Source organism: Taudactylus pleione, unplaced genomic scaffold, assembly GCF_031769625.1.
Source record: "Taudactylus pleione unplaced genomic scaffold, aTauple2 ptg000009l, whole genome shotgun sequence".
In the NCBI taxonomy this organism is placed as follows: Eukaryota; Metazoa; Chordata; class Amphibia; order Anura; family Myobatrachidae; genus Taudactylus; species Taudactylus pleione.
The window spans coordinates 13,485,518-13,511,176 of NW_028284412.1; the positions used below are offsets into that span (position 1 = coordinate 13,485,518).

The following is a 25,659-nucleotide window of genomic DNA, read 5'->3' on the forward strand; positions in this document are numbered from 1 at the left end:
TGTTTATTTATGTTAAGTTGTTATTAAACACACACCCAGTTAACACTTAACCATATAATATATACCTTCAAGACATTTATCTTGAATAAACGGTTCTCTTTACCAGTCAGCATGCTGGGCAGTAGAGAGGGGGGCTTAGGTCACCTAACACGATCTGGCCCCGATCTGGCTCTGATTACAATACAGGTGATCTAGATGGTGAAAGGGTAAGGTTTGAAAGACACTTCAATGGATTGTTGTAGACATACTCTATGCTTTCTAGAAATCCATGGAGAAAACTATTCCCACTCAAACCTAAAGAAAAAAATATCAGTACGCAGTTGTGTGTTATACATTCTACAATATCGTAGTTTGTAACCCAAAAAATAAATGATACCAGAGTCATCTAATAAAAAAAAAAAAAAGGATGCACACACAATAAATTCATATCTGCTGATTTACTCTATGTATATTTAGGTCCTGATTCACTACGAATCGCTATTGCAGCTGCGAGTACGCACGGAGGTCTGCTGCGAAAATATGCTAATGAATGTAGTCGCAAAGATGTCGCACATCCAGCATAGAGACTCCCACTACCGCTATCTCACTTCCGTAATACCTTTCAGTACTGCGTATACATCGGGAACATTGAGTAACATCGGCCCCTCACACACAATTACAGCAGGTCTGACCTGCCGCAGAAACTGCAAGTCTTGTTGTACGCAGTAAGTACTCAAGCAGCGTATGCCGTCTCAGTGGCTAATTTATGCACGCCAATGCAACAGCGTTCAAACGGACAAACACGCCCGCGTTTCTCCAACCACTCCCCCGTCACCACCCCGAAACGCCACAGCCTCACTCACTCTGCGATGGCTTTCATCTTGCTTGAGTGATCGCAAAGTTATCGCAATGCTGACTCAGCTTATTTTATGCTTTATATTTCACCCTTTAAATTTAAATTTCCCCATCATAAATTATAGCTATCAGGCCTGGCTAATTCAGTTCCTAAATCCATGAACAAACAGTACTGTAGCTGTACATTGTGTCCTGTGTGAAATAGGTTAGAGTCTCAATGCCTCTTTGCACACAGTATTTTCAACATTTAATGATTGCAATTACAGCAGGTAATAAGAAGGATTCTATTAAGATAACACGTTCTTTTCTAAAAAAGATGCTGAAAACAAAAACCGTCTGTGGCGTTTAGCAGCTGAGTAAACACTGAGACATATCCTACAAATACAGAATCTCATTATCACATAAATGAATGTAGCTTTCTTTTATAGCAGTACAGGCTGCATGATTTGTGGCTGACAGATGAACCTATTTTAGCATGAGGTCATGAACTACCATCCGAGACTATGCAAGCACTATAAAGAGTAATTGCAAACAGCAGATAAGTATGTAGCAAGACTTACTAAATGCAGCTGACATCTATTTTTAAATAAGTTACACAAAATTAGCCAACATCAATCAGGGCGGGATGTACTAAGCATCGCATCCGCGATGCGGTACAGCTCGCCTCTTATCGGGTACATAATGTGTTTGATTACTGCGGTATGTTCTTAGAATTGTGGATAAAATCGCAAAGGATCACCCAATAAGAGCTGTCCTTAGCGATGCCCTCGGATAGAGGGACTTCCGAGTTTGATACCCAGAAGTCCCTCTGGCGTCCTCTGCGCACGTGCAGAAGGACGCATGCTGCAGGGGTAGATGGGAGGGATCCAATTGGATCCCTCTCAGAGGGGGGGGGGGGAACGTCCCGAAAAGAAGCTCATAGGCTTCTATTGGGTAACGCCACATGAAATGAAGATGGCGTTACCCACCGGGACGCCTAGTACATATGGGAAATGCGGTGAACCCCCCGAAAACTGCATTTTTAGGGGTATTACCTCATTGTTCTGTTTAGTACATCCCACCCTCAGTATGAATAAAGTACAAACATACTGCACAGTACTGGACATCATCTGCATTATTTATTTAGAATACGGTAGAACCAAACAATTAACAAACAGATAAGACATACAGTCAGGTCCATAAATATTGGGACATTGACAGAATTTTCAGATTTTGTCCTCTATTCACCACCACAATGGCTTTGAAATGAAACAAACAAGATGTGATTTAACTGCAGACTTTCAGATTTAATTTGAGGGTAATTACATCCAAATCAGGTGAACGGTGTAGGAATTACAACGGTTTCTATATGTGCCTCCCACTTTTTAAGGGGCCAAAAGTAATGGGACAAACTAAACAATACTAAATCTAACTTTTAGTTTTTAATGCTTTGTTGCAAATCCTTTGCAGGCAATTACAGCCTGAAGTCTGGAACGCATAGACATCACCAGACGCTGGGTTTCATCCCTGGTGATGCTCTGCCAGGCCTCTACTGCAAATGTCTTCAGTTCCTGCTTGTTCTTGGGGCATTTTCCCTTCAGTTTTGTCTTCATCAAGTGAAATGCATGCTCAATCGGATTTAGGCCAGGGGATTGACTTGGCCATTGCATAACATTCCACTTTTTAGCCTTAAAAAACTCTTTGGTTGCTTTTGCAGTATGCTTCGGGTCATTGTCCATCTGCACTGTGAAGCGCCGTCCAATGAGTTCTGAAGCATTTGACGGAATATGAGCATATAATATTGCCTGAAACACTTCAGTATTCATTCTGCTGCTTTTGTCAGCAGTCACATCATCAATAAATACAAGGGAACCAGTTCCATTGGCAGCCATACATGCCCACGCCATGACACTACCACCACCATGCTTCACTGATGAGGTGGTATGTTTTGGATCATAAGCAGTTCCTTTCCTTCTCTTCTCTTCCCATCACTCTGGTACAAGTTGATCTTTGCCTCATCTGTCAATAGGATGTTGTTCCAGAACTGTAATGGCTTTTTTAGATGTTGTTTGGCAAACTCTAATCTGGTCTTCCTGTTTTTGTGGCTCACCAATGATTTGCATCTTGTTGTGAACCCTCAATATTCACTCTTGTGAAGTCTTCTGTTGATTGTTGACTTTGACACATATACATCTACCTCCTGGAGAGTGTTCTTGATTTGGCCAACTGTGAAGGGGTTTTTCTTCACCAGGGAAATAATTCTTTTGTCATCCACCACAGTTGTTTTCCATGGTCTTCCGGGTCTTTTGGTGTTGCTGAGCTCTCCGGTGCATTCTTTCTTTTTAATAATGTTAAAAACAGTTGATTTGGCCACACCAAATGTTTTTGCTATCTCTCTGATGGGTTTGTTTTGATTTTTTCAGCCTAATGATGGCTTGCTTCACTGATAGTGACAGCTCTTTGGATCTCATATTGAGAGTTGACAGCAACTGATTCCAAATGCAAATGTGACACCTAGAATCAACTCCAGACCTTTTATCGGCTTAATTGATAATGAAATAAAGAGGGAATAGCCCACACCTGTCCATGAAATAGCTTTTGAGTTGATAGTCCCATTACTTTTGGCCCCTTAAAAAGTGGGAGGCACATATTGAAACTGTTGTAATTCCTACACCGTTCACCCGATTTGGATGTAATTACCCTCAAATTAAATCTGAAAGTCTGCAGTTAAAGCACATCTTGTTTGTTTCATTTCAAAACCATTGTGGTGGTGAATAGAGGCCAAAATCTGAAAATTCTGTCAATGTCCCAATATTTAAGGACCTGACTGTACATGAATACAATAGGGGGTAAATTTTTTAGTTTTTAGAAGTGGAGATGTTGCCCATAGCAACCAATCAGAATCTACTTAACATTTAACTAGCACCTTCTAGAAGATAATAGCTAGATAATAGCAAGAATCTGATTGCTTGCTATGGGTAACATCTCTACTTCTAAAAACTCTCACTTTAGTAAATTTACCCCTAAGAATAAAAAGGAAACCTGAATACAACGAATCTTGGTAGCACAAGTGTGCAAGTAGACAAAGCATAGCAGCCACACAAAAAAGACATGACAAGGGACAGATGAGGTGGATGGGCAGGGGACAAATTTTAAACAAAAGGTAGAGATGATCCTGCCCATGAAAGCTGACACTCTGGAGGGAGGGCGGGATGAGAGAAAGTAGAAACAATTGGGATAGAACGGATGCAGTGGACTGAGGAAGAAGGAGTGAACACGAGGGTCTATCAAGGAATAGGGTAGCCAAGCACGAAGAGGTGAGGTGAGTTTTAAAGCAGCGCTTTAGGGATTGTAGGTTGAGGAGAATCTGCTAGGGTGAGGTAAGGGGTGCCATAACTGGGTAGCAGCAGGGGAAAAATATTAGAGATGGAAGTGGGAGGAGGTTATGATATGACAAACAGCAAAGCGTAGTAAGAGAGGTGAAGGTCAGACGCAAAGTAGAATGGTTGAGCAGAGGGTGTGACAAGGTCACAAATTATTGTAGGAGAGCGTTCATGTGGGCTTTGTAAGTGAGTGTGAGAAGCTTGAACTGAAATTTAGAGGAATGAAGAGCTAGTGAATGGATTTGCAGAGATGAGGAGGGGAAACGCATGCAACAGGAAAACCAAGGGTGATACCAAGTATGGGGAACAGGAGAGAGCATAATGTTATCAACTGTGAGGGCGATGTGGTTAAGTATAGTGGCAATTACAGGGGGAAATATAATGAAATTGGATATTGACATGTTAAGTTTGTATTGGAACACCGATGTGAGGACAGAAGAGAAGTAGTTGGGAGATTAAGGGGGAGATGTACCAAGCATTGGAGAGAGATAAAGTACCAACCAATCAGCTCCTGTCATTTTTCATACACAGCCTGTAAAATGACAGTGAGGAGCTGACTGGTTGGTACTTTATTGTTAGGATTTGCGGTTAGCAAATCATCTTGGTGGCAATTCCCAGTCATAGTGGTTACTGGGATACTGCATCATGTCCATTTTCTGGCTTTTTGCAGGAAGCTGGAAATCCTGTCTTGACTGTGTCACTACCAGTATATGTTTGCTGTGTTCAGTTCCTAGTGCTTGCCGGTCTACTGAGTACTTTGGTTATTGAACCTGGATCCTGTCTCCATTCAGCCCTGCAGTATTACACCACAATCCTGTCTGTCTGCATTTATCTTGTTACGTGCAGTGTTTCCACCTCACTGCCTCCATTATGTGTTACTGCAGCATCTGAATCCACCTGTCTGCTGTTTAGGCCCCTGCCTAGACCATCTCAGCTGCTTGTGTCAACCGGGCGACTATAGAGTGTCTGTGAGTTCCCTCAGCCTGGCTGCAGAGTCAGGTTGTTCCTGTTCTCCGGTTCACTGAACTCCCACACGGCTTCTTAGCCGCTCCAAGTAGCTTCCGTGCTGCCACCAATCTCAAAACAGCTTCCTAGCCGTATCCAGCAGCTCCTGTGCTGCCATCGTTCACCACACGGCTTCCAGGCCGCTCCAAGTAGCTTCCGTGCTACCACCAATCTCCAAACGGCTTCCTAGCCGTATCCAGCAGCTCCCGTGCTGCCAATGTTCATCCTACGGCAATTGCCCCAACTTCGGCACCATCGCTGCAACATCGGCACACCTGCCGCACCATCGGCTCTCAAAACCATCATCAAACCATAGACTGTTTGTCCACGGCAATTGCCCCAACATTGGCACCATCGCTGCAACAACGGCACACTTGCCGCATCATCAGCTCTCAAAGTCATTATTAAACCATAGACTGTTTATCTATGACAACTGCCTCAACATCGGCACACTTGCCGCACCATCGGCTCTCAGAGCCATTTACTAACCCTAGACTGTTTATCTACGGCTATAGCCGCACCATCGGCACCATGGGCGCACCATCGGCATAATTGCCGCACCATCAGCATCACTGCCGCACCATTGCTGCACCATCGGCACAGCTGCCACACCATCGGCTCCCAAGCTATTGTCTAAAAAACCAAACTGTACTCCACAACATCTGGACCATCGATATCCTTATCATCATCAACTGTGTCAGTCCTAACTGTACATTATTTACCTATTGAATTCCCCTGTATCTCCATGTGAGCCACTACTACCTCGAGCATAAGTCCAGGCGGCCGCCTAAGTACCGGTGAATGTATCCTAGTTCTAAGGGAACAACAGGCGGTTGTTATTGGTGGAAGATCTCGCTAGCTGGGTTCTTGTGGTGTCACATGGAGTGGGCAACGGAATTTGTAACATTTATCTCTCTCCACTTTATTTCTCTCCAAGGCTTAATACACCTACCTCTAAGTAATGGCCAAAACGTAGATTAGTTCACTATAGAGGGGAGGAGAGAGCCAAAGACAGAGCATTGATGGACCTCGAAAGAGAGAGGAAAGGATCGAAGGATGAGGTAAATATAGTCAGTGAGGTGGGCCAGAGAGGTAGGAGAAAATCCAGGACAGACGACAAAGGAGTGAAAGTTGTCAAGTAGAAGAGAGTGAACAGCTTCGAAAGCAACAAAGAGTTCAAGACTTATGAAAAAGGAGAAGTGGTACTAAAAGAATATTATTGGTAACTTTGGTGAGATTAGTTTCAGTGGAGTAAAGTGAACGAAAGCAAGACCGGAAACGGTAAAGAAAAGAATATTGAAAGCAAAGGGGACCAGTAGTTGGAGAGAGACGAAGAGTCAAGAGAACACTTGCTTGAAAAAAGCATGCTTGAAGACTAAGAAGACAACTGTGGGGAAGCATTAAAGAGGTAAGCAAGATGTCGGAAGAGTTGAGGGAACGAGTACTGAGGAGCTTGGAGGGAACAGGTTAAAAAAGAAGAGGACAAAAGCTAGAGGAGAGCAAGAATATTGACAAATAAGGTGGGTCTGTTGATGGTGATTCTGTGTTGCATAATGTTAATTTTGTCTTTAAACATAAGTGGCAAAGTCAAGAGAGGTGACTGAGGAGGCTGGAGGTGAGGGAGGACAGACAAATGCAATGACAGTTGCAAAAGGGAAGCAAGGTTTGTAGTAAAAGGAAATAATTCATCCAAAGGGAAAGTAGTCTGCATCAGAGAGTGATTTCCTCCATTGCTGCTCAGAAGACCTTTGGAAGTAGTGGAGCTTGTGGGGGTTGCCATGGTTTGGGTCTAAAGTAGCAGAGACTATGGCTGGGTACACACGTAAAGATTTTCTGTCCAACCATCCAACTAGTTGATTGGTTGGAATGAAAATCTGGTAACGTATGGGAGTAAATGATGATCAGCAATTTGCTCCTAAATACCAGAAAACAGATGAAAATGGTCGTTCAGACAAGTTTGTTAAATGTTTGATCTAAACAATTTGTTCAAACAACAGTTTTTGTCCATTTTCCGGCATTTGGGAGCAAATTGCTGATTGTCATTTGCTTTCATACCTACCAGATTTTCATTCCAACCAATCAACTAGTTGGACAGAAAATCTTTAGGTGTGTACCCAGCCTAAGTGATGTGGCTGCAGCATCAAATGCATCAGAAAGTGTGGCAGTGTAGACAGCATTGGGGAAGGACTGGGAAGAAATGGGGGTGCGGATGTGTACAAGAGAATTCAAGGAGAGGATAGGATAAATGCTGTTAAGGTGTCACTGTGTGCACATGACTTAAGAGGGCGTAAGGAGAGTACAAAGTAAAGGAGATCATGGTCAAGGAAGATGGGGAAGACTGAATTGGTGACGATGGAGATATCACTAAAGAAGGAGAACACAAGATGCAGGGAGGGGGATATGTGGATCATTCGGATAGACCATAGAAGTTAAGAATTAGGAGTTTAGAGGCAGCAGTGCAAAATATGTTGTCAAAGGGGATGTTGAAATCCACAAATACTAAAAGTAATTTGTAGGAGAGGAAATGGAAAAGTCAGGTGGCAAAGTTATTGAGAAGTTAGGAGGCACGGCCAATAGGAGAAATAGAGTACAAAAACACAAAGGTGAATTGGAGAGAAGAGCTGGAAAGAGTGAAATATTAAGGCAAATTTTAATGCAAAAGAATCAAACAATAACTAAACAAGATTTCCCTGTCCATATGAAATTACAATCTAAGACTACGGGATAAATGTAATAGCCCATGACTGATAGGCATTGAAGAGATCTTGTAGAATCTGGTCAATGTTTTAAAGGGATGCGGTCATAATCCCGAACGTGGGAAATCTGGCACTCCGAATGCCGGCGGCAGAATCCCAACACCTGTCCTGAGACAATTCATGTGTGGGGTTGCTTCTCAGCCAATGGAGTGGGCTCACTCACAATTTTGCCTAAGAACACAGCCATGAATAAACAATGGTACCAAAACATCCTCCAAGAGCAACTTCTCCCAACCATCCAAGAACAGTTTGGTGATGAACAATGCCTTTTCCAGCACGATTGAGCACCTTGCCATAAGGCAAAAGTGATAACCAAGTAGCTCGGGGAACAAAACATCGAGATTTTTATGTCCATGGCCAGAAAACTCCCCAGACCTTTATCCCATTGAGAATTTGTGGTCAGTCCTCAAGAGGCGGGTGTGCAAACAAAAACCCACAAACTCTGACAAACTCCAAGCATTGATTAGGCAAGAATGAGCGGCCATCAGTCAGTATGTGGCCCACAAGTTGATTGACAGCATGCCAGGGCGAAATGCAGAGGTATTGAAAAAGAAGGGTCAACACTGCAAATATTGACTCTTTGCATAAACTTAATGTAATTGTCAATAAAAGCCTTTGACACTTATGAAACGCTTGTAATTTTACTTCAGTATACCATAGTAACATCTGACAAATAGGTCTAAACACTGAAGCAGCAAACTTGAAAACCAATACTTGTGTCATTCTCAAAACTTTTGGCCATTGATGTAGTTGGCTGGTTGGAATGAAAATCTGGTAACGTATGGGAGTAAATGATGATCAGCAATTTGCTGCTAAATGCCAGAAAACAAATTAAAATGGTCGTTCAGACAAGTTTATTAAATGTTTGATCTAAACAATTTGTTCAAACAACTGTTATTGTCCATTTTCCAGCGTTTGGGAGCAAATTGCTGATTGTCATTTGCTTTCATACCTTACCAGACTTTCATTCCAACCAATCAACTAGTTGGATGGTTGGATGTAACTTGGTCTAATGTGTGGCCAGCTTTGTTAACAATGAAAAAAAGTCTATCACAATAGGACTGATAGGGACCTATTTATTGTGTGTTGTGATTACTAAGTAAATAACAGTTAAAAACAGCAGCACTCAATGACCCTGACAGGCGGACAGAAAGGTTCTGAGTCACTAATTGTGATTGGGAGTGCACTGCAGAAAAGGATAGTTCAGGGTGAAAGCAAGAGGGCAGAGGGAACTGTAAGCACAACTATCACAATGACTAGCACAGTTTTATTCTACAGTTTGGTCGTTTATTATTTTTTGCTTCAATTTTGCTGCTTATTTTTGTGTCATCACCAGGTTTCCTAGCAACCTCGCTGCAAGGACTACAGTATAAAAGTGTTCAGGCAGATTAACATTTTAAACACAGAGATTGCATTGAGAACTATGTTGAGTAAAGAGAACTGAATATATATCTGTTCCTGCCCACACACCAAACCCTTGAACCGCGCCTACGTAAATAAACTGCAGGCAGTAAGAAACTGCTTAAGAATGCAATGTAAGCATCTATAGTAATTTTTTAGCATTTGCTTTAACTATAAATCTATCTAGTTGCTTTGACATATACAACAATTCGTTTTAGTACAATGCTTCCTCCTTATACTGCGATGTTTCCTTTCCACCATATTATATCCACAGGGTCCTGAGAGTAATCTTGAACCCTTGTGCGGGCTGCTTCATAACTAGGTTGCTCATCCAGGGCAATTGAAGCCATATCTGCACCACCGTAAGCAGTACTGTATAGCTCCCAAGGGGGACACTCCCTGCACTCCTGATTCCCAGCACAAACACTTGTGATTAAGGGGCATATTCAATTAGGTGCGAAAAGTCCCGCTGCCGAGGTTTTCGCCGTCATCATTGGATTTCAATTAGGAAAAGTATCACGCTCGTCGCCGCTTATCCCCGTATTCAATTCAAAATCGGCGAAAACGGGACCCGGCGAAATGCAAACAAGCAAAAATTACTGTCAGATTTGGGGAAATCAGCCTGACAACCCCCAAAAGATGCAATGACATGGGGGGGATCACTATGGATACCCCCGAATAGCCCTGCTGAAGGTATTTGGGGGAACTTAAATAGTCTCAATAGATGCTATATTGCGTCTTTGCATAAGTGGTGAAGTATAGCATTTAGCAGGGGTTTTTTGAGAAAATAAGTAGTTCCAGCAAATTTGGGGTACCTGAAAATGGGTGTTAGCATATTTTAAAGTAGCTAAAGTGAAGTTTTAAAAATAGTGAAAAATCCACCTGCCGCAAACACCTACAATAAAAAAAAAACAACTGGGGCATACTTGGGGGACCCCCTGGAGTCTATTTGCTAGTTTTTAAGTTTGGCCCCCAACTTTGGACTTTTTTGCCCCCAAAACAAAAGTACTTTTTTGGGGTGATCTAAAGTCTTTTTTTTTTTTTTTCACGCAGATTACCTTTGGGGGACTATTCCAAGGCTGCACGGGTTCCCGCAACTGTGCACCCCAAAATCCCAATTCTGCACTTTTTTTTGCCCGCTTTCATAGGCGAATCTTTTCCGCTGGATACTATGCGCAGACTTTTCGCACCAGCAAAAAATCTTTGCAATTGAATACGGGGAAAAGTTTTCATCTGGCGAAATGACGTCACCGGCGAAAACTTTTCGCCGAACAGTGCTTATCGTGGCTAATTGAATACGGCCCTGAGTCTTAATGCCATTTTATTACCCTATTCAAAACACCATTCATTTAAGAGATTCCATACTGGATCATTAGAAATATATATAAATAACATCCCCATTTAATGCAGTCATGTTTATAATGATTAAGAAGTAAGGGTTTAAGATAAATCACATTCTGGGCCTATTCCTATTTTAGTAACAAAAACAAACAGTGTAATACTGCTTTTCCACCTAAGTCCAGGGTCTGACCCGAGATTTGGAACACAGGACCTCATTCAGACCCGCTCGCTAGATGCGTTCGCTCGCTCGATGCGTAAAGTAAATTTGGGAAGGCAGGCGATCGCACGGCAAGGCATTAGCACGCCCACTATGTCTTGGCGTGCGATCGCTTTGTGTATGCAGACGCCCACCAGCCTACCTTAAGCTGCCCACTTGCACACGCCATCTCCAGGCAGTGTAGACGCTCAGACATCGGTACCATCGGATGCATACGCAGCGCTTGTGGTTGACCATAGCCTACCGCAAGCATTGCGAGCACTTCAGTGTAAAATTCAACCAAGTGACGTGTACTATGACGCTGCCTCTTAATTATGCACGCCTCTGAAACGGCGTTAAGACGCTCAGACACGCCTGCATTCGCAGCCCCACTCCCCCGGTTTTAATGGCCAGCCCCTGTCACCACCTACAAACGGCTTCTCTTGTCACTCATTCAGCCGGGCAGTCTATGCGCGGTGAGCAAATGCATCCCGATCGCTCGCACTGGTTCGCGTACTGCGATTCGTACGCACAATGCAAACATCGGCAGTCTGCGTGTGAACGCTTTCTAGTAAGCGGGTCTGAATCAGGCCCACAGTTCCAAAATGGGTCAAACTCTGGACATACCCCTTTTCCACTACGGCACCGATCCAGGTTATTACCGGATCAACGCCGTTCACACTGCACATGGGTGCAGTGGAACACTTCTCCCGGCGCTTGGAGATCACATTATCTCCAAGCGCTAAGAAACCCGGAAGTCCTCATGCTGTAAAGAGGAACCGGGTTGGACGACCCGGGTTACCCGTTTACAATGCCGGGTTTCGCGGGTCGTTCCCGTGTTAACCCTGCAAGTTACCTGTGTTGGATTGCCGGATCACTCGACCCGGGAATCCAACCCTGGCCCCTTTTACAGCAAGAAGCTACCTGGGTTAACCCTGCAATAACCGAGGTTTTAACTCTGGTGTAAAGGGGTTATAAGAGGGAGTATTGCAGGGTTATGCACCATAAGATAACTGTGCGGAGTTTGTATATTCTCCCTGTGCTTGCGTGGGTTTCCTCCGGGTACTCCGGTTTCCTCCCACACTCCAACAATATGCTGGTAGATTAATTGGCACCCCACAAAAATTAAAACTGACAGAGCGCTTGCTCTGAATCAGGGCCATCCCTGCTTCTTTTTGGAGCGGCCTCCTGGCCGCTCGCATAGCTGTCGGTGACCACCCACAGCTATAGCGAGCGGCCAAAATGATGGTCGCGATGGTCTTGACCATCGGGCTTGTGACGAGACCCTTGCGGTAGGGTCTCGTTGCCGCAAGCCCAGGAGTGTTTTTGGCTCTATCAGAGCCAAAAGCACTCCCACTGACATCACTAGTGATGTCAGTGGGGCCGGCCCCAGACGGTAGGCGTTCCCATGGAACGCCCCCGGCACGCCCACCAAAGGCACCCCGGCACGCCCACCAAAGGGGGCGTGCTGTCAATCACCATCGACAGCACGCCCCCTTTGGTGCGAGACCCATGACGACGGCGTCGTTATTCGGGTCTCGCGCATGCGCACGACGGAGCCGCCTCCGTCGTGCGCATGCGCACTTGGGCACCATCGACCCGCTTGCGAGTAGTCGCGAGCGGGTCTGAATTAGGCCCATAGATTGCAAGCTCCACTGGGGCAGGGACTGATGTGAATGGCCAAATATTCTCTGTAAAGCGCTGCGGAATAGGTGTGTGCTATATAAATAACTGGTAATAAATATATAAGATCAATTGTTTGAATTGTACAATTTTAAATCTTATAATTAAAAGTAAAGTACACACTATGCAATAATCAGGCCGATCAGACAATTTTCAGCTGCATCGTCGCATCGGATGAATGCATCTGAGCTGCTGCAGGACATCTATCCACACAAAGAGCCGATATCCTGTACATTAGTGTGTATGAATTTCCATTAATCTTTCTAATAGTTAATTCAGAATTGTCACCTATGTGAAGATTTTAGGACAGATAATCGTTCAGATTAGAACGAAAAACAACTAGTGCATACCCCCCAACTGCCCCCTTTGTCCCACCTGCAGGCTGCAGTGTCCTGTGGGGGGGAAAGTTGGGGAGCACTTTCACATGAGTGACTAGATGCTGTACGCATGCACACAACTGGGTATATTTAATAAAGTGTGGGTTTTTAGAAGTAGAGATAATGTCCATAGCAACCAATCAGATTCTAGCTATTATCTTTTAGAAGGTGCTCGATAAATGGTTAAGTAGAATCTATGAGCAACATCTCCACTTCTCAAAACTCGCATTTTGGAAATATACCCCAACATCTTCACAGGGCAGGAAGAGCCTGGGTGCAGCACAGCATTTCCAGCAGTGCTGGGCACTCCCCCAGAGACCTGCCACATGCCACACCCCCTTCCTACAATACCATTACTCTTTATAGGCACACATGCCTTCAGACATAAATTTGAACTCGCATTATGTTGGGAGGTATGCTAGTGTGTACACTTGAAATCTGATGTTCTCAAGATTGTTTACTCACTGAAAATCGTAAACAATCATATTGCAAGTGAAATCATTCAGGTGTGTACCTAGAATTAGGTGTAAAGCTGGGTACACATTGAGACGATGTCGGCACGATATGGAGTTTCCGGCCAAATCGGAACGACATATCGGCCGCATCGCTCAGTGTGTACGGCCAATATGCCTACTCCCGCGGTCGAATACGGCATCATCCAGTCAGTCGTGCTGCACATCCAACCGGACATCGCATGCGGCCCTGTTAGAGGTAATGAAGCAGTGAACGAGGGATCGTTATGTCCATCATTACCTTGGTCTTAATTGTACCCGGGGTATGACATGTCGGCCCATCGGGCCAACATATCGTGCCGGTACACATCACTCAGTGTGTACCCGGCTAAACACTCAGCTGTATTTGTACAGACTTTTTCTCAGAACTTAAGCTGGGTACAAACTATACAATTATCTGTCCGATTAACCGATAACTGTATGATCAGCCAGATAATGGTATAGTGTGCATGCGGGAGCATTAGCCAATAAACTGCTTCAAATGCTTTTGCAACGGTCACATCGGGAGGTCGGGATCTGATGTGCTGCACACGCTATCTCGTTCCCGACCTCCCGTTCCTGTTGAAGACAGCACACACTGAGCTAAAAATTGCTCAGTGTGTACGGGTGCACGCCTATCTGATAATCACTCTGTCAGGTCACACCATTTATCGGATCTGCAGACTTTATCTACTAGTGTCTACCAAGCTTTTGAGATATGAAATTTTCTGGTAGTGAACCAGGAAAGAATAAATTATTAGTGCGGAAAGTGAATTGGTTAATTTGGTTTACTAATGTTCTAAAATTAAATATAATTGCACTTTTCCTTTAGAATCATAATAAAACTAACATTACATTTTGAATAAGTACAGTACAATGCTGTTCTGTGGGTGCTATTCCTGCTTATAGGTCTTTTGCTGAAGTGCGCACTATCCTGTATGTTGTGTCTTTGCTCAGACAGCTATATGGAAAACCTATGCCCAAGGAGGGAGGTATCTGGTGAAAGGGTCCTTTGTGTTTCCGGCTGTGAGTTATTACTCCTCCCATAATATACATATGGAGGAGATGGGTTAAACAGTTAAAAGAGTGTCAAAGTGGTCTGGTAGGGAAGTTTGCCATAGCAACCAATCAGCTTCTAACTATCATTTTATAGAATGTACTTGATAAATGCTACCTCAGAGCTGATTGGTTGCTATGGGCAACTTCTCTACTGGATGACTCTTTTCGCTGTTTGATACATCTCACCCACAGTGCACACTGTATATGAGGACAGATAGAGAGTGTGTACATACATCACTACTACTATACCTGATGAGTGGCCCGAGCTGTAGCAAGTGCATCAGAAGTACCAGGGGTCGGTCCCTGCCCAGATCCCTGTGTATAAAGGTCAGCGTGAGCTGCACCACGATGGAAGGAATCAGCATGAAGACAATAGTCAGAGACATCCAGACGGTGTCCTCCGTGTGGCTGTACTGCGCTGACACCACACAAGCAGCCACAGTTTCTGCACAGAACAGCAGGGTGGAGGTTAGGATACTGATGGGGGGATGAGTCCAGGACCTGACGGGTACGTAGCCCCCATTCTCTAGCAAAAGCGGGGGAGCCTGCTGAGCCTCGCACACCTGATCCATTCTGGCAGTGCCCCCCGAGGAGTTGTCCCAGCAGGCATGCAGCAGCTGTAACACAAGACACCTTCTCTTCTTCCTCTGTAAGGGGGACGTAGTTGTGTTGTAGTCAGTTAGCAGGCACGTAGGCAGATGTGCAGAGAGCAGATCTGAAATAATCTTATTCTGCTAAGCAAGATAAGCGCTGGCAGTGCCACCACATGCCACTTATTGCTGCCAGCACTGCATACCAATTATTGCTGACAGCTGTTCGGTATTACAGTAGATGGGCAGGTCCCAGGTCAGGCTGTAGAAGAGGCAGGTGAATCTGGTAATAGATCTGTCCTGATGTGCCCTCTCCCCCTCCCCCCCAGACCTGATAAGAATGAATTACCTGTTGCTGCGTGGCCCTTATCACTAATGCTGCAACCACACCAACACCAGTCTCACGCCTGGATTATCTCTGTCTCCCCAGCTGTCTCGCTCTACGGCTCTACTTTCTCTCTTCTACAGTCTGCAGTGATCTCCAGCAGCAGGTGTGTCGCTCAGCTCTGCTGGGCCCTAGCTTCCGCCCTGTTCCTGGATCATACAAAGACCTGTTACTGTATATAATATATATATACTGTTCGCAGGCTTTTGTATGCAATTAAATGCTTATATTCATAGCTTCATGCTCTATTGATTGCAAAACAACAAAAACACGTATCTGTTAAAGCGTTATGTAGCTGTAGCAGATTAATAGCTTTAAGCAAAAGTGACAGCAATACCTTTTTGAAATGTAAACGAGAACCTTTCAATTGCAGTGCACACCCCCTTCAGTGACGTGTGGTTTGGCATGCAGTAATGTTGATGACTACAAAAATCACATGATTGCTCTCCTAATTATCTTCTGTGCAGCTTTTTGTCATGTGCTTTAGTATGAATTGTGAGTATAACTGACAAGATAGTCTATTTACTGTTTTCAATAAACCAACTTACTGTTTGTGCTTATATGCCTGTGCAGTTTATGTATATTATTTAATTTTATATAGTGATTAACATTGTTTCCTCCCAGCACTAGAGCTGTGGCTGTGGGGTCTATTTACTAAGCCTTGGATGGAGATTTATACCCCTTTTACACCAGAGCAAAAATGGTTATTGCAGAGTTAACCGGTATAGCTCCTTGGTGTAAAAGGGGACAGGGTTGGATTTCCGGGTCGAGCTACCCGGCAATCCAACCCAGGTAACTTGCAGGGTTAACACTGGAATAACCCGTGAAACCCTGCAGTGTAAACAACACGATCTGGGTCACGATGACCTGGAGCACGCCGCATCCCGGACGCTTTAGTGGTGCTTGGAGATGACGTCATCTCCAAGCGTCCACTTCCACGCCGGAAGAGCCGGGTCACTGCAGACCCAGCTCCAGTGTAAACGGCGCCGACTCTGGAATTTCCTGGATCAGGGTCTGATCCGGTTTGGAACCCTGGGCCTGATTTAGACCCGCTCGCGAGCGCTGAGCGCTCGCAAGCGGGTCGATGGTGCCCAAGTGCGCACGACGGAGGCGGCTCCGTCGCGCGCATGCGCGAGACCCGAATAACGACGGGCAAGCCGTCGTTATGGATCTCGCACCAAAGGGGGTGTGCTGTCGATGGTAATTGACAGCACGCCCCCTTTGGTGGGCGTGCCCCTGGGCGTGGCTGCCCAGATGGAGGCGTTCCCATGGGAACGCCTACCGTCTGGGGCCGGCCCCACTGACATCACTAGTGATGTCAGTGGGAGTGCTTTTGGCTCTGATAGAGCCAAAAGCACTCCTGGGCTTGCGGCAGCGAGACCCTACCACAGGGTCTCGTCGCAAGCCCGATGGTCTTGACCATCGCGACCATAATTTTGGCCGTTCGCTATAGCTGTGGGTGGTCACCCACAGCTATGCGAGTGGCCAGGAGGCCGCTCCAAAATGAAGGAGGGACGGCCCTGATTCAGAGCGAGCGCTCTGTCAGAGCGTCCGACTCTGAATCAGGGCCCCTGTTCCAGACCCGAAATTTAGGTATAATAGCAGTATTAGTGAATGGAGATAAAATACCAGCCAGTCAGCTCCTGCCATGTCACAGGCTGTGTTTGAAAAATTACAGGAGCTGGTTGGCTGGTACTTTATCTCCATCCAAGGCTTAGAAAAAAGACCACATTGATTCTGATTGGGGTGCTAACTGCATGGATTTACTGTCTGTGTTAAGGCCCCCATACATCAGCAATCGATTGTGGCAATTCTGCAATTTGCAATCGATTGTGTATAAAAATCTGCAATGTATGGGCTTCACAAATCGCAGATTGCAACCAAAAAGTGATTGGAATTGTTAAATCAGTTTCTCCAACATGTTGGATTTCACAGATGGATTGGGGGCTGTAGATTGCTATTGTATGGAGATGATCAGCAGATTTGCAGACCAAGACTAGTAAAATGATGGGCCTTTCCAGATTGACACATATGTGTTTGCTGCAATCGATCTGCAAATCACTGAAAAAGATCTGTAATGTATGGGCGCAGATTGATAGATTGGGAAATCCTAAAATCGTGCAATAAATCTTCAAATTGTTCAATTGTGGTTTTCAGATTGCTGATGTATGGGGGCCTTTATCCATGTGTTTGCGTCAGTTCCCTCTGGATGCTCCAGTTTTCTTCAGTAGTTCAAAAACATTCTGGTAGGTTAAATGGATGCTGACTAAATTGGACCTATTGCTTGTGTGCCTGTAATAGAGAACCTCTAGATTGTAAATTCTTATGAGACAAGGATTGCTGTTAATGAATAAACATTGTCTGGTTGTACAGCTATATAAATGGTAATGGTATAGAAAAAAAAGGCATATTATGGAAATGTATTAAACCTTCTTAAAGCAGTGGTGTCAAACTCTGGCCCTTCAGCTGCAAATGGAACTACACATCCCAGAATGCACTGCCAGAGTTTTGCTAATAGGGTTGCTAAAACTGTGGCAGGGTATGCTGGGATATGTAGTCCCCAGCAGCTGGAGGGATTCGGTATGATGCTGCCTGCGGTTCAAATCCCGGCAGCCCGACAGAGGAGGAAATCCCGATCGTCCTAAAGGTAAGTATAAACTAACCTAATTTTCTCCCTTAACCCTCCTTTAGGGTGCCTAACCCTAACCTCCCCCCCCTCCTGTGCCTAAACCTAATCCCCCCCATCCCCGCCGCCTAAACCTAAGTCCCCCGGGGGGGTGCCTAACCCTAACCTCCCCCCGGGGGTGCCTAACCCCAAACCCCCTTCCCCTAGCCAAACCCTAAGTCCCCCCAGGAGCCCTAAACCTAAGCGCGGCTGTCGGCGCCCGGCATCGGTAAAATGACAGGCGTCTAGATTTAGACGCCTGTCATTTAACCCTCGCCGGAATTAAGTAGTCTGGAAGCCAGCGGTCGGCATTGCATCCGCCGGCTTCCTAAACGTATACCCAGCTGGAGGGCCCTAGTTTGACACCACTGTTCTAAAGCATGGACAAGTGGAGGTGTTACTCATACAAACCAATTGGCTTCTAGCTAGCATTTATAAGTGCATTCTATAAAAAAAAAGTAGGTAGAAGCTGATTGGTTGCTACGGGCAACTTCTCTACTTCTTGCCCACTTCACTCTTTAGGCCAGGGGTTCCCAACCACGGTCCTCAAGGCACACTAACAGTCCAGGTTTTAAGAATAGCCATAGTTATGCACAGGGGACTTAGGCCCTCATTCAGAGCGCGCGCTCTGAATGAGGGCCGTCCTCCATAACTATGGAGCGTCCTCCTGGACGCTCGTATAGCTGTGGGTCACCACCCACAGCCTATACGAGCGTGCAGTTTGATGGCCGCAATGGTCTTGACCATCGCGACCATCGAAACTGCGAGCCGGAGCCTGCGGTTGAGGTTTTCAACCGCAAGGCCCGGAGTGATTTTGGCTCTATCAGAGCCAAAATCACTCCCACTGACATCACTAGTGATGTCAGTGGGCCGGCTTCTGACGGGAGGCGTTCCCTTGGGAACGCCCCCGTCAGGGAGGCACGCCCCCGACACGCCCATCAAAGGGGGCGTGCTGTCAATCAACATCGACAGCACGCCCCCTTTGATCAGACACAACGAGCGAAGGAAAGTCCTTCGCTCGTCGCGTCTGGCGCATGCGCACGACGGAGCTCCCTCCGTCGTGCGCATGCTCAGTGCAGAACATCGACCCACTTGCGAGTGGACAGCCGGAGTAGCCATCTCATCACTTGATTTGATGTCAGAATCCAGGCAACCATTCAATGCTGGGCTTCTGATGTCCATTCTTACTCCAGGATGAGTGAATAAAGGATTATAATAAACTGAATCTGAATGAGTGTGCTTTTCCAGAATTTTCCTTGGTTGTTATTAGGGAACTACAGTGGTAGCATTACAAAGCATGTGGTTGCTCCGGTATGCAGTCGGTAAGCCGGTGGACCTAATCCCGACAGACGGCTTCCCAACTGCTTAATCCCGGCGAGGGTTAAATCTAGACGCCTGGCATTTTACCGATGCCGGGAGACCGGAGACCGGCATCCCGATCGAAGGGATGCCGGAGGCCACGCGGGGGGGGAGGTTAGGTTTAGGGTTCCGGGGGGGGGGGGGGCACTTAGCTTTAGGCACCCCCCCCCCGAGAGGTTAGGTTTAGGCTAGGGGAAGGGAGGGCTAGGGTTAGGCACCCCCCGGGGGACTTAGGTTTAGGCTAGGGGAAGGGAGGGTTAGGTTTAGGCATCCCCCAGGGGACTTAGGTTTAGGCTAGGGGAAGGGGGGGTTAGGGTTAGGCACCCCCCGGGGGACTTAGGTGTAGGCTAGGGGAAGGGAGGGTTAGGTTTAGGCATCCCCCAGGTGACTTAGGTTTAGGCGGCGGGGAAGGGGGGGTTAGGGTTAGGCACCCCCCGGGGGACTTAGGTGTAGGCTAGGGGAAGGGAGGGTTAGGTTTAGGTATCCCCCAGGGGACAGGTTTAGGCGGCGGGGAAGGGGGGGTTAGGGTTAGGCACCCCTAAGGGAGGGTTAGGGGGGGAGGTTAGGTTAGACAATACTTACCTTAGGACGATCGGGATTTCCTCCTCTGTCGGGAAGCCGCTGTCGGGATTCCAACCGCCGGGCAGGGGTCCGGGGGTAAATCATACCGATTCCGGTTGCTCCATACAGTATATGGTACAGTAGTTATATAATGGATATTTTGAGGTAGTGGCTTTATGATGACACAGTTAAACTAGCTACATACTATCAAATTATCTGCCCAATCTGTCTGGTTGGAAAGAATATCTGGTAATGTATGGCAGCAAATGGCAATAAATTATTTGTTACCTAATACTGGAAAACAGACTTAAATGGTCAGTCAAATTCATTAAATCCATTTAATTTTACCAATTTGTCAGAACGACCATTTCTGCTCATTTTATGGCTTTTGGGAGCAAATGGTCAATTGTCATTTGCTCCCATACATTACCACATTTTCGTTCCATCCAGCGAGATTGGACAGATAATCTTATAGTGTGTAAATGGTAATATATCATACACAATAAGCAATTTGTCTTTTAAGCTGGATACACACTATACAATGCAATGGTCGTCCAAATTTCACTAAATCCAAGAACCCACTATATAGAGTGTACACACTAGCAGTGGCGTAACTAGGGTATTTGGAGCCCAGGGCCCTATGTGCGTGGTGAAAAATGGGCGTGGTCACTTAAAAATGGGGCGTGTCAATATGACACACACCCCTTTATAGTCACTCTGAACATTCCTTTCCATATGCACCTTAACCCCAGTAGTGTCCTTATACAGTACCCCCAGTATGCAATGTCCCCAGTTGTGGTCCCTCTTATGCAGGCCCATAGTAGTGCCCCTTATGCAGTATCCCAGTATGCAATGCCCCCAGTAGTGGTCTCTCTTATGCAGCCTCTCATTAGTTCCCTTTATTCAGTGCTCCCCGTAGAGGTCCTCCTTATGCAGTGCCCCATGTAGTGGCCCCACCTATGAAGTGCCCCCAGTAGTGGTCCCCCTTACGCAGTGCCCTTTACATAGTGGTCCAGCAGTGATCCCTTCTATCCAGTGCCCCTTATACAGTGCCCCCTGTAGTGATCCTCCCTATTTAGTGCCCCAAGTAGTGGTCCCCCAGTGCAGTGCCCCTAGTAGTAAGCCACTTGTATAGTGCCCCCAGCAGTAGCCCCCCCCCCCATGCAGTGCCCCCAGTAGTGGTCCCCCTTATGCAGGCCCCCAGTAGTGATCCCCCCTATACAGTGCCCTTATACAGTGCCCCCTGTAGTGGTCCTCCCTATTTAGTGCCCCCATTAGTGGTCCCATAGTAGTAAGCTCCTTATATAGTGTCCCCAGTAGTAGTTTCCCTTGTGCCCCAAGTCGTAAGCCCCTTATATAGTGCCCCCAGTAGTAGTCCCCAGTAGAGGTTCCCCCTCCCGATGCAGTGCCCCCAGTAGTAGTCCCCAGTAGTGCAGACACACAAGTTAAAAAAAAAAATACACTTGCCTGAATCCACGCTCTGGCCACTGCTCCCACCTCCCCGCGTCAGTCCTCCCGGGCTGGCGCACTCTGCATTATGGGTGAGACGTCATGACGTCTCTCCCATTACCCACTGCAGGAGCCGGAAGGCGGAGCTCATGAGTAAGCTCCAGCCTGGCTCTTGCAGTGGGCGCTGCAGTAGTCAATGAGAGTCTGTCTGACTCTCATTGGCTGCTGGTTAACACACACATCGCCGCCGCACGGCGGTGATGTGTGTGCAGCAGCAGCCAATGAGAGTCTGTCTGACTCTCATTGGCTGCTGGTTAACACACACATCGCTGCCACGCTGGCGGCAATGTGTGTGTTAAACTGCACAGCCTGAGCCCGCCTCCCACCCTCCTCCTGACGTTATTGGGTAAGCGCTCAGGAGGAGGGAAGGGGCTCGGCTGTGCAGCACAGGAACGGCGCTGGGCACAGGGAAGCCTAGCGCCGGTCCTGTGTAAATGTGTAGGCTCCCAGCAGTCCCGGGTAGAGTAGGCAAGTATGATATAATATGTTTCTTGATGGTTATAATCTGTGTAACATTTGTTCCATCTGCTAGAAACATACACTTCTATACATCGTTTCATAGCATACATGGGTACGCAACATCTTTGCTTGTATCTTTTTTTATTCTAAAAGTGAGATTATGGAATTACTGCATAGTTTATAGTTTTTCTTGGGAACCTGCATATTGGATTGTGTAATGTATTCTCAGCCAAAGCCGTTATGCATTTTTTTAATATACTTGGAAACTAGTATTTGTGGATCACATCGCCTCCCTTTTAAATTCTATATATAATCCCTAGTAAAGTGGGTTCCACAAAAAAAATAAAAATGCAGGTTCTTTTCGAATGAAAAATGAACCCTTTGTTGATAGGGAATCAGTATGTATTACCGTCGGCTGTATGGCCGGCGGTTCAAATCCCGACCCTGGAAGCCCAGTCGGGGTGAAGATCCCGACAGTGGATTTTGGTAAGTAATACTAACCCTAACCCTCCCTTAGGGATCGGGATTTCGACGCCTGTCATTAGTACCCTGCCGGGATTTGACAGTAGGGAAGCCGGTGGTCGGCATTTCGACCGTCTGCTTCCTGACTGCATCCCGTTGATAGGGACATTTCCCATACTCCTTGTGTGGTGGGTGAGGGATTAACAAATCTTTGTCAAAATATAGAATATAAATTTTTGCTGTCGCACAGGTCCCAGCTAGCCTTGTCATATCCAATTTAGATGTCTGTCAGGACATGCTGGCACTTGAGAAACCACAAATGCCAGCATGCACTAGCATACAGTGCTTACTGGCATCTGTACTGTACCTGTAAAAGAAAAGAAAAGTATGGTACACACTGCAGATAAAGTAGTTTATTAAAAAAAAAACACCTTCCCCGACAACCCCCTTCCCTATTGTTATTATTCACTTACATCCATACAAAACGGTCTAAGTAGCATCCACTGACTTGGCAAAAAAAAAAAAAGGACCATGCTAAACTAGCCTACCTCTAAGACGGTCCCGTCATGAATGGCAGGTCACACGCGGCCACTACCTCAGGAATGAATGGGAACACTCTGATTGGTCAGAGTGTGGAATTGCTGTGCACTGACCAATCGGAAAATTGCTAGAAAATTGTCAGAATTGCGTTAGTTTTGCAAAATCTGAAGCTTTTACATTCCCCCTGTTGTCTATCCCAAGAGTTCCCTCAGACAGCTGTAGATACAGCTTATTAACTTTGTAGGACTTTGCTGCAAGAGGCTGGAGAATGACTCAACAAATCTGCTGAAAGAGCGGTAAACATACTAGGGGGTACATATACTAAAGTGAGAGTTTTTAGAAGTGAGTTTTAGAAGAGATGTTGCCCATAGCAACCAATCAGATTCTAGGGGCAAAATTTACTAAGCGGCGGTTTGGTGGCGGTTTCTATTCTAAACCCCGGGGGTTTGGTGGCGGTTTTGCAGTGGTTTCTAAATGACAGCCCTGTTCTATTCTATTCTAAAATGTGTTTTGATGGCAGTTTTGCAGCGGTTTTGGCCTTAGTAAATCTGCAGATAGCAAAACCGCCGCCAAACCACATGTTAGAATAGAATAGAACAGGGCTGTCATTTAGAAACTGCTGCAAAACCGCCACCAAACCCCCGGGGTTTAGAATAGAATAGAAACCGCCACCAAACTGCCGGGGTTTAGAATAGAATAGAAACCGCCGTCAAACCACCGCTTAGTAAATTTTGCCCTAGGTATTATGTTCTAGAAGGTGCTAGTTAAATGTTAAGTAGAATCTGATTGGTTGCTATTGGCAACATCTCTTCTAAAACTCACTTCTAAAAACGCTCACTTTAGCAAATTTACCCCTAGCTGTCCACTGGATAGTCAGGGGTCAAACAGTGATTTAGTGCCTAAATGGGGGCTAGGCTGTTTATTTGTATTTTCCTTATGAAGAAATATAAAACAAGGGGTTCTTATGCTTTCCAAACACTAGCGCCATGCGATTCATCATACGATTTCCCTTGAACTCCCCGGCAGCTCCCTGGCAGTCCCGACCACACGATTTGGTGCTTTTTTTACACACGATCTGCATGCGATTACTATAGATAATATGGGCCGCACATCTGATCATACGATACGATTTAAGAGCGGCGGGAGCGCGCATCAGATCGTATCCTACCTAAATACTATATGATTTCCACACAATGCATCATTCGATGAGTCTGAATTCGTTCAATTGGCTCCAAATCGCGTTAGTGTGTGGCCAGCATTAATCAGATTGGAAGCATAGCAGAAAAAAATTTCAACTTTTGCACCTGGAAAAACAATATTGTAATGTAAAGGTGCGTACACACGGGACGATTTTCCCCCCGAACGAAAATCGTCCTGTGTGTCCCTGGCAGGGGTGTGCTCAGTGTTGCTAATAGCACAACACTGAACGAAATCAATAACAATTTTGTTCAGTTCCGGGCTCCCTCCCTCATCCCCGAACATGTTCAACGTGACATTCTCGTCAGGTTGGACAGGAAGTTCGGACGATGAATGAAAACTACAAACGGGAGCTCGCATAACGACAGCTACAGCCGGCCGAACGGTCATGTGGTATGACCGTTCGTACATGGCCCAGGCTATCGGCGCTGCTATCTTGTAGATAGCAGCACCGATAATGACAGAGGTGCATAGCGCCCCTGTCATTTACCGCCCAGACCCCAGATCATACATCGGGGAGAAGCGCTATCAGCACACCTAACGTGCGCTTATATCGTTCCTGGGCTTCATACATCTCCCCCAATGATCCCTATGGCTACATGCATTTTCTGAAGAGTATTAGTGTGTTATCATCAACAAATAGATCTTACTAACTGCTTTTGGACTCGTTTACATTTGGATATGTCAGATTTAAAACACGCCTCTCAGATTTAGCAGTACTCGTCCGCTTTACCACCACGCTCATAGGTATTGCTTTCACAATCTCCCTGAAATGCTTCTTCAAAAGTAGGCAAGTATGGCAGGTTTTAGAGATATCCATGGTTGAGCACAAGTGGTTACATCAAATTGACTGAGGTACTAATTAAGTCACCTGTGGTCAAGCATGGACATCTCTAAAACCTGGACTGTTAAGTTGGCCACACACTAGACCAGTGTTGGCTAACCTTGACACTCCAGCTGTTTTGGAACTACATAACCCAGCATGCACTGCTACAGTTTTGCTATTAGGGCATGCTAAAACTGTGGCAGGGCATGCTGGGATATATAGTTCCACAACAGCTGGAGTGTCAAGGTTAGCCAACACTGCACTAGACCAACTTACATCCAACCATCCAACTAGTTGATTGGTTGGAATGAAAATCTGGTAAGGTATGAAAGCAAATGACAATCAACAATTTGCTCCCAAACGCTGGAAAATGGACAAAAACTATTTGAACAAATTGTTTAGATCAGTGGTTCTCAAACTCGGTCCTCAGGACCCCACACAGGTCACATTTTCATTACTCACTGACACTTTTTAAGAGATCCACAAGTGGAGCTAATTATTTCACTTGTGATTCTGTGAGGAGACCTGGAAAACATGCACTGTTTGGGGTCCTGAGGACCAAGTTTGAGAACCTGTGGTTTAGATCAAACATTTAACAAAC

General features: G+C 45.8%; 2 protein-coding genes across 2 annotated transcripts in view; one reads left to right on the forward strand and one right to left on the reverse strand.

Moving 5' to 3' along the window:
• Positions 1-15,434, reverse strand: part of XKRX (XK related X-linked) — a 68,216-nt gene extending 52,782 nt beyond the window's left edge. The window contains exon 1 of the mRNA XM_088467384.1: positions 14,755-15,434. Coding sequence (XP_088323510.1) covers positions 14,755-15,077 — 323 coding nt within the window. The 5' untranslated portion in view covers positions 15,078-15,434. The remainder of the gene's footprint in view (positions 1-14,754) is intronic.
• A 421-nt stretch (positions 15,435-15,855) lies between these two features.
• The window catches only part of ARL13A (ARF like GTPase 13A), a 127,650-nt gene continuing 117,846 nt past the window's right edge, over positions 15,856-25,659 (forward strand). The window contains exon 1 of the mRNA XM_088467385.1: positions 15,856-15,975. The gene's annotated coding sequence lies outside the window, so the exon portion shown is untranslated. The remainder of the gene's footprint in view (positions 15,976-25,659) is intronic.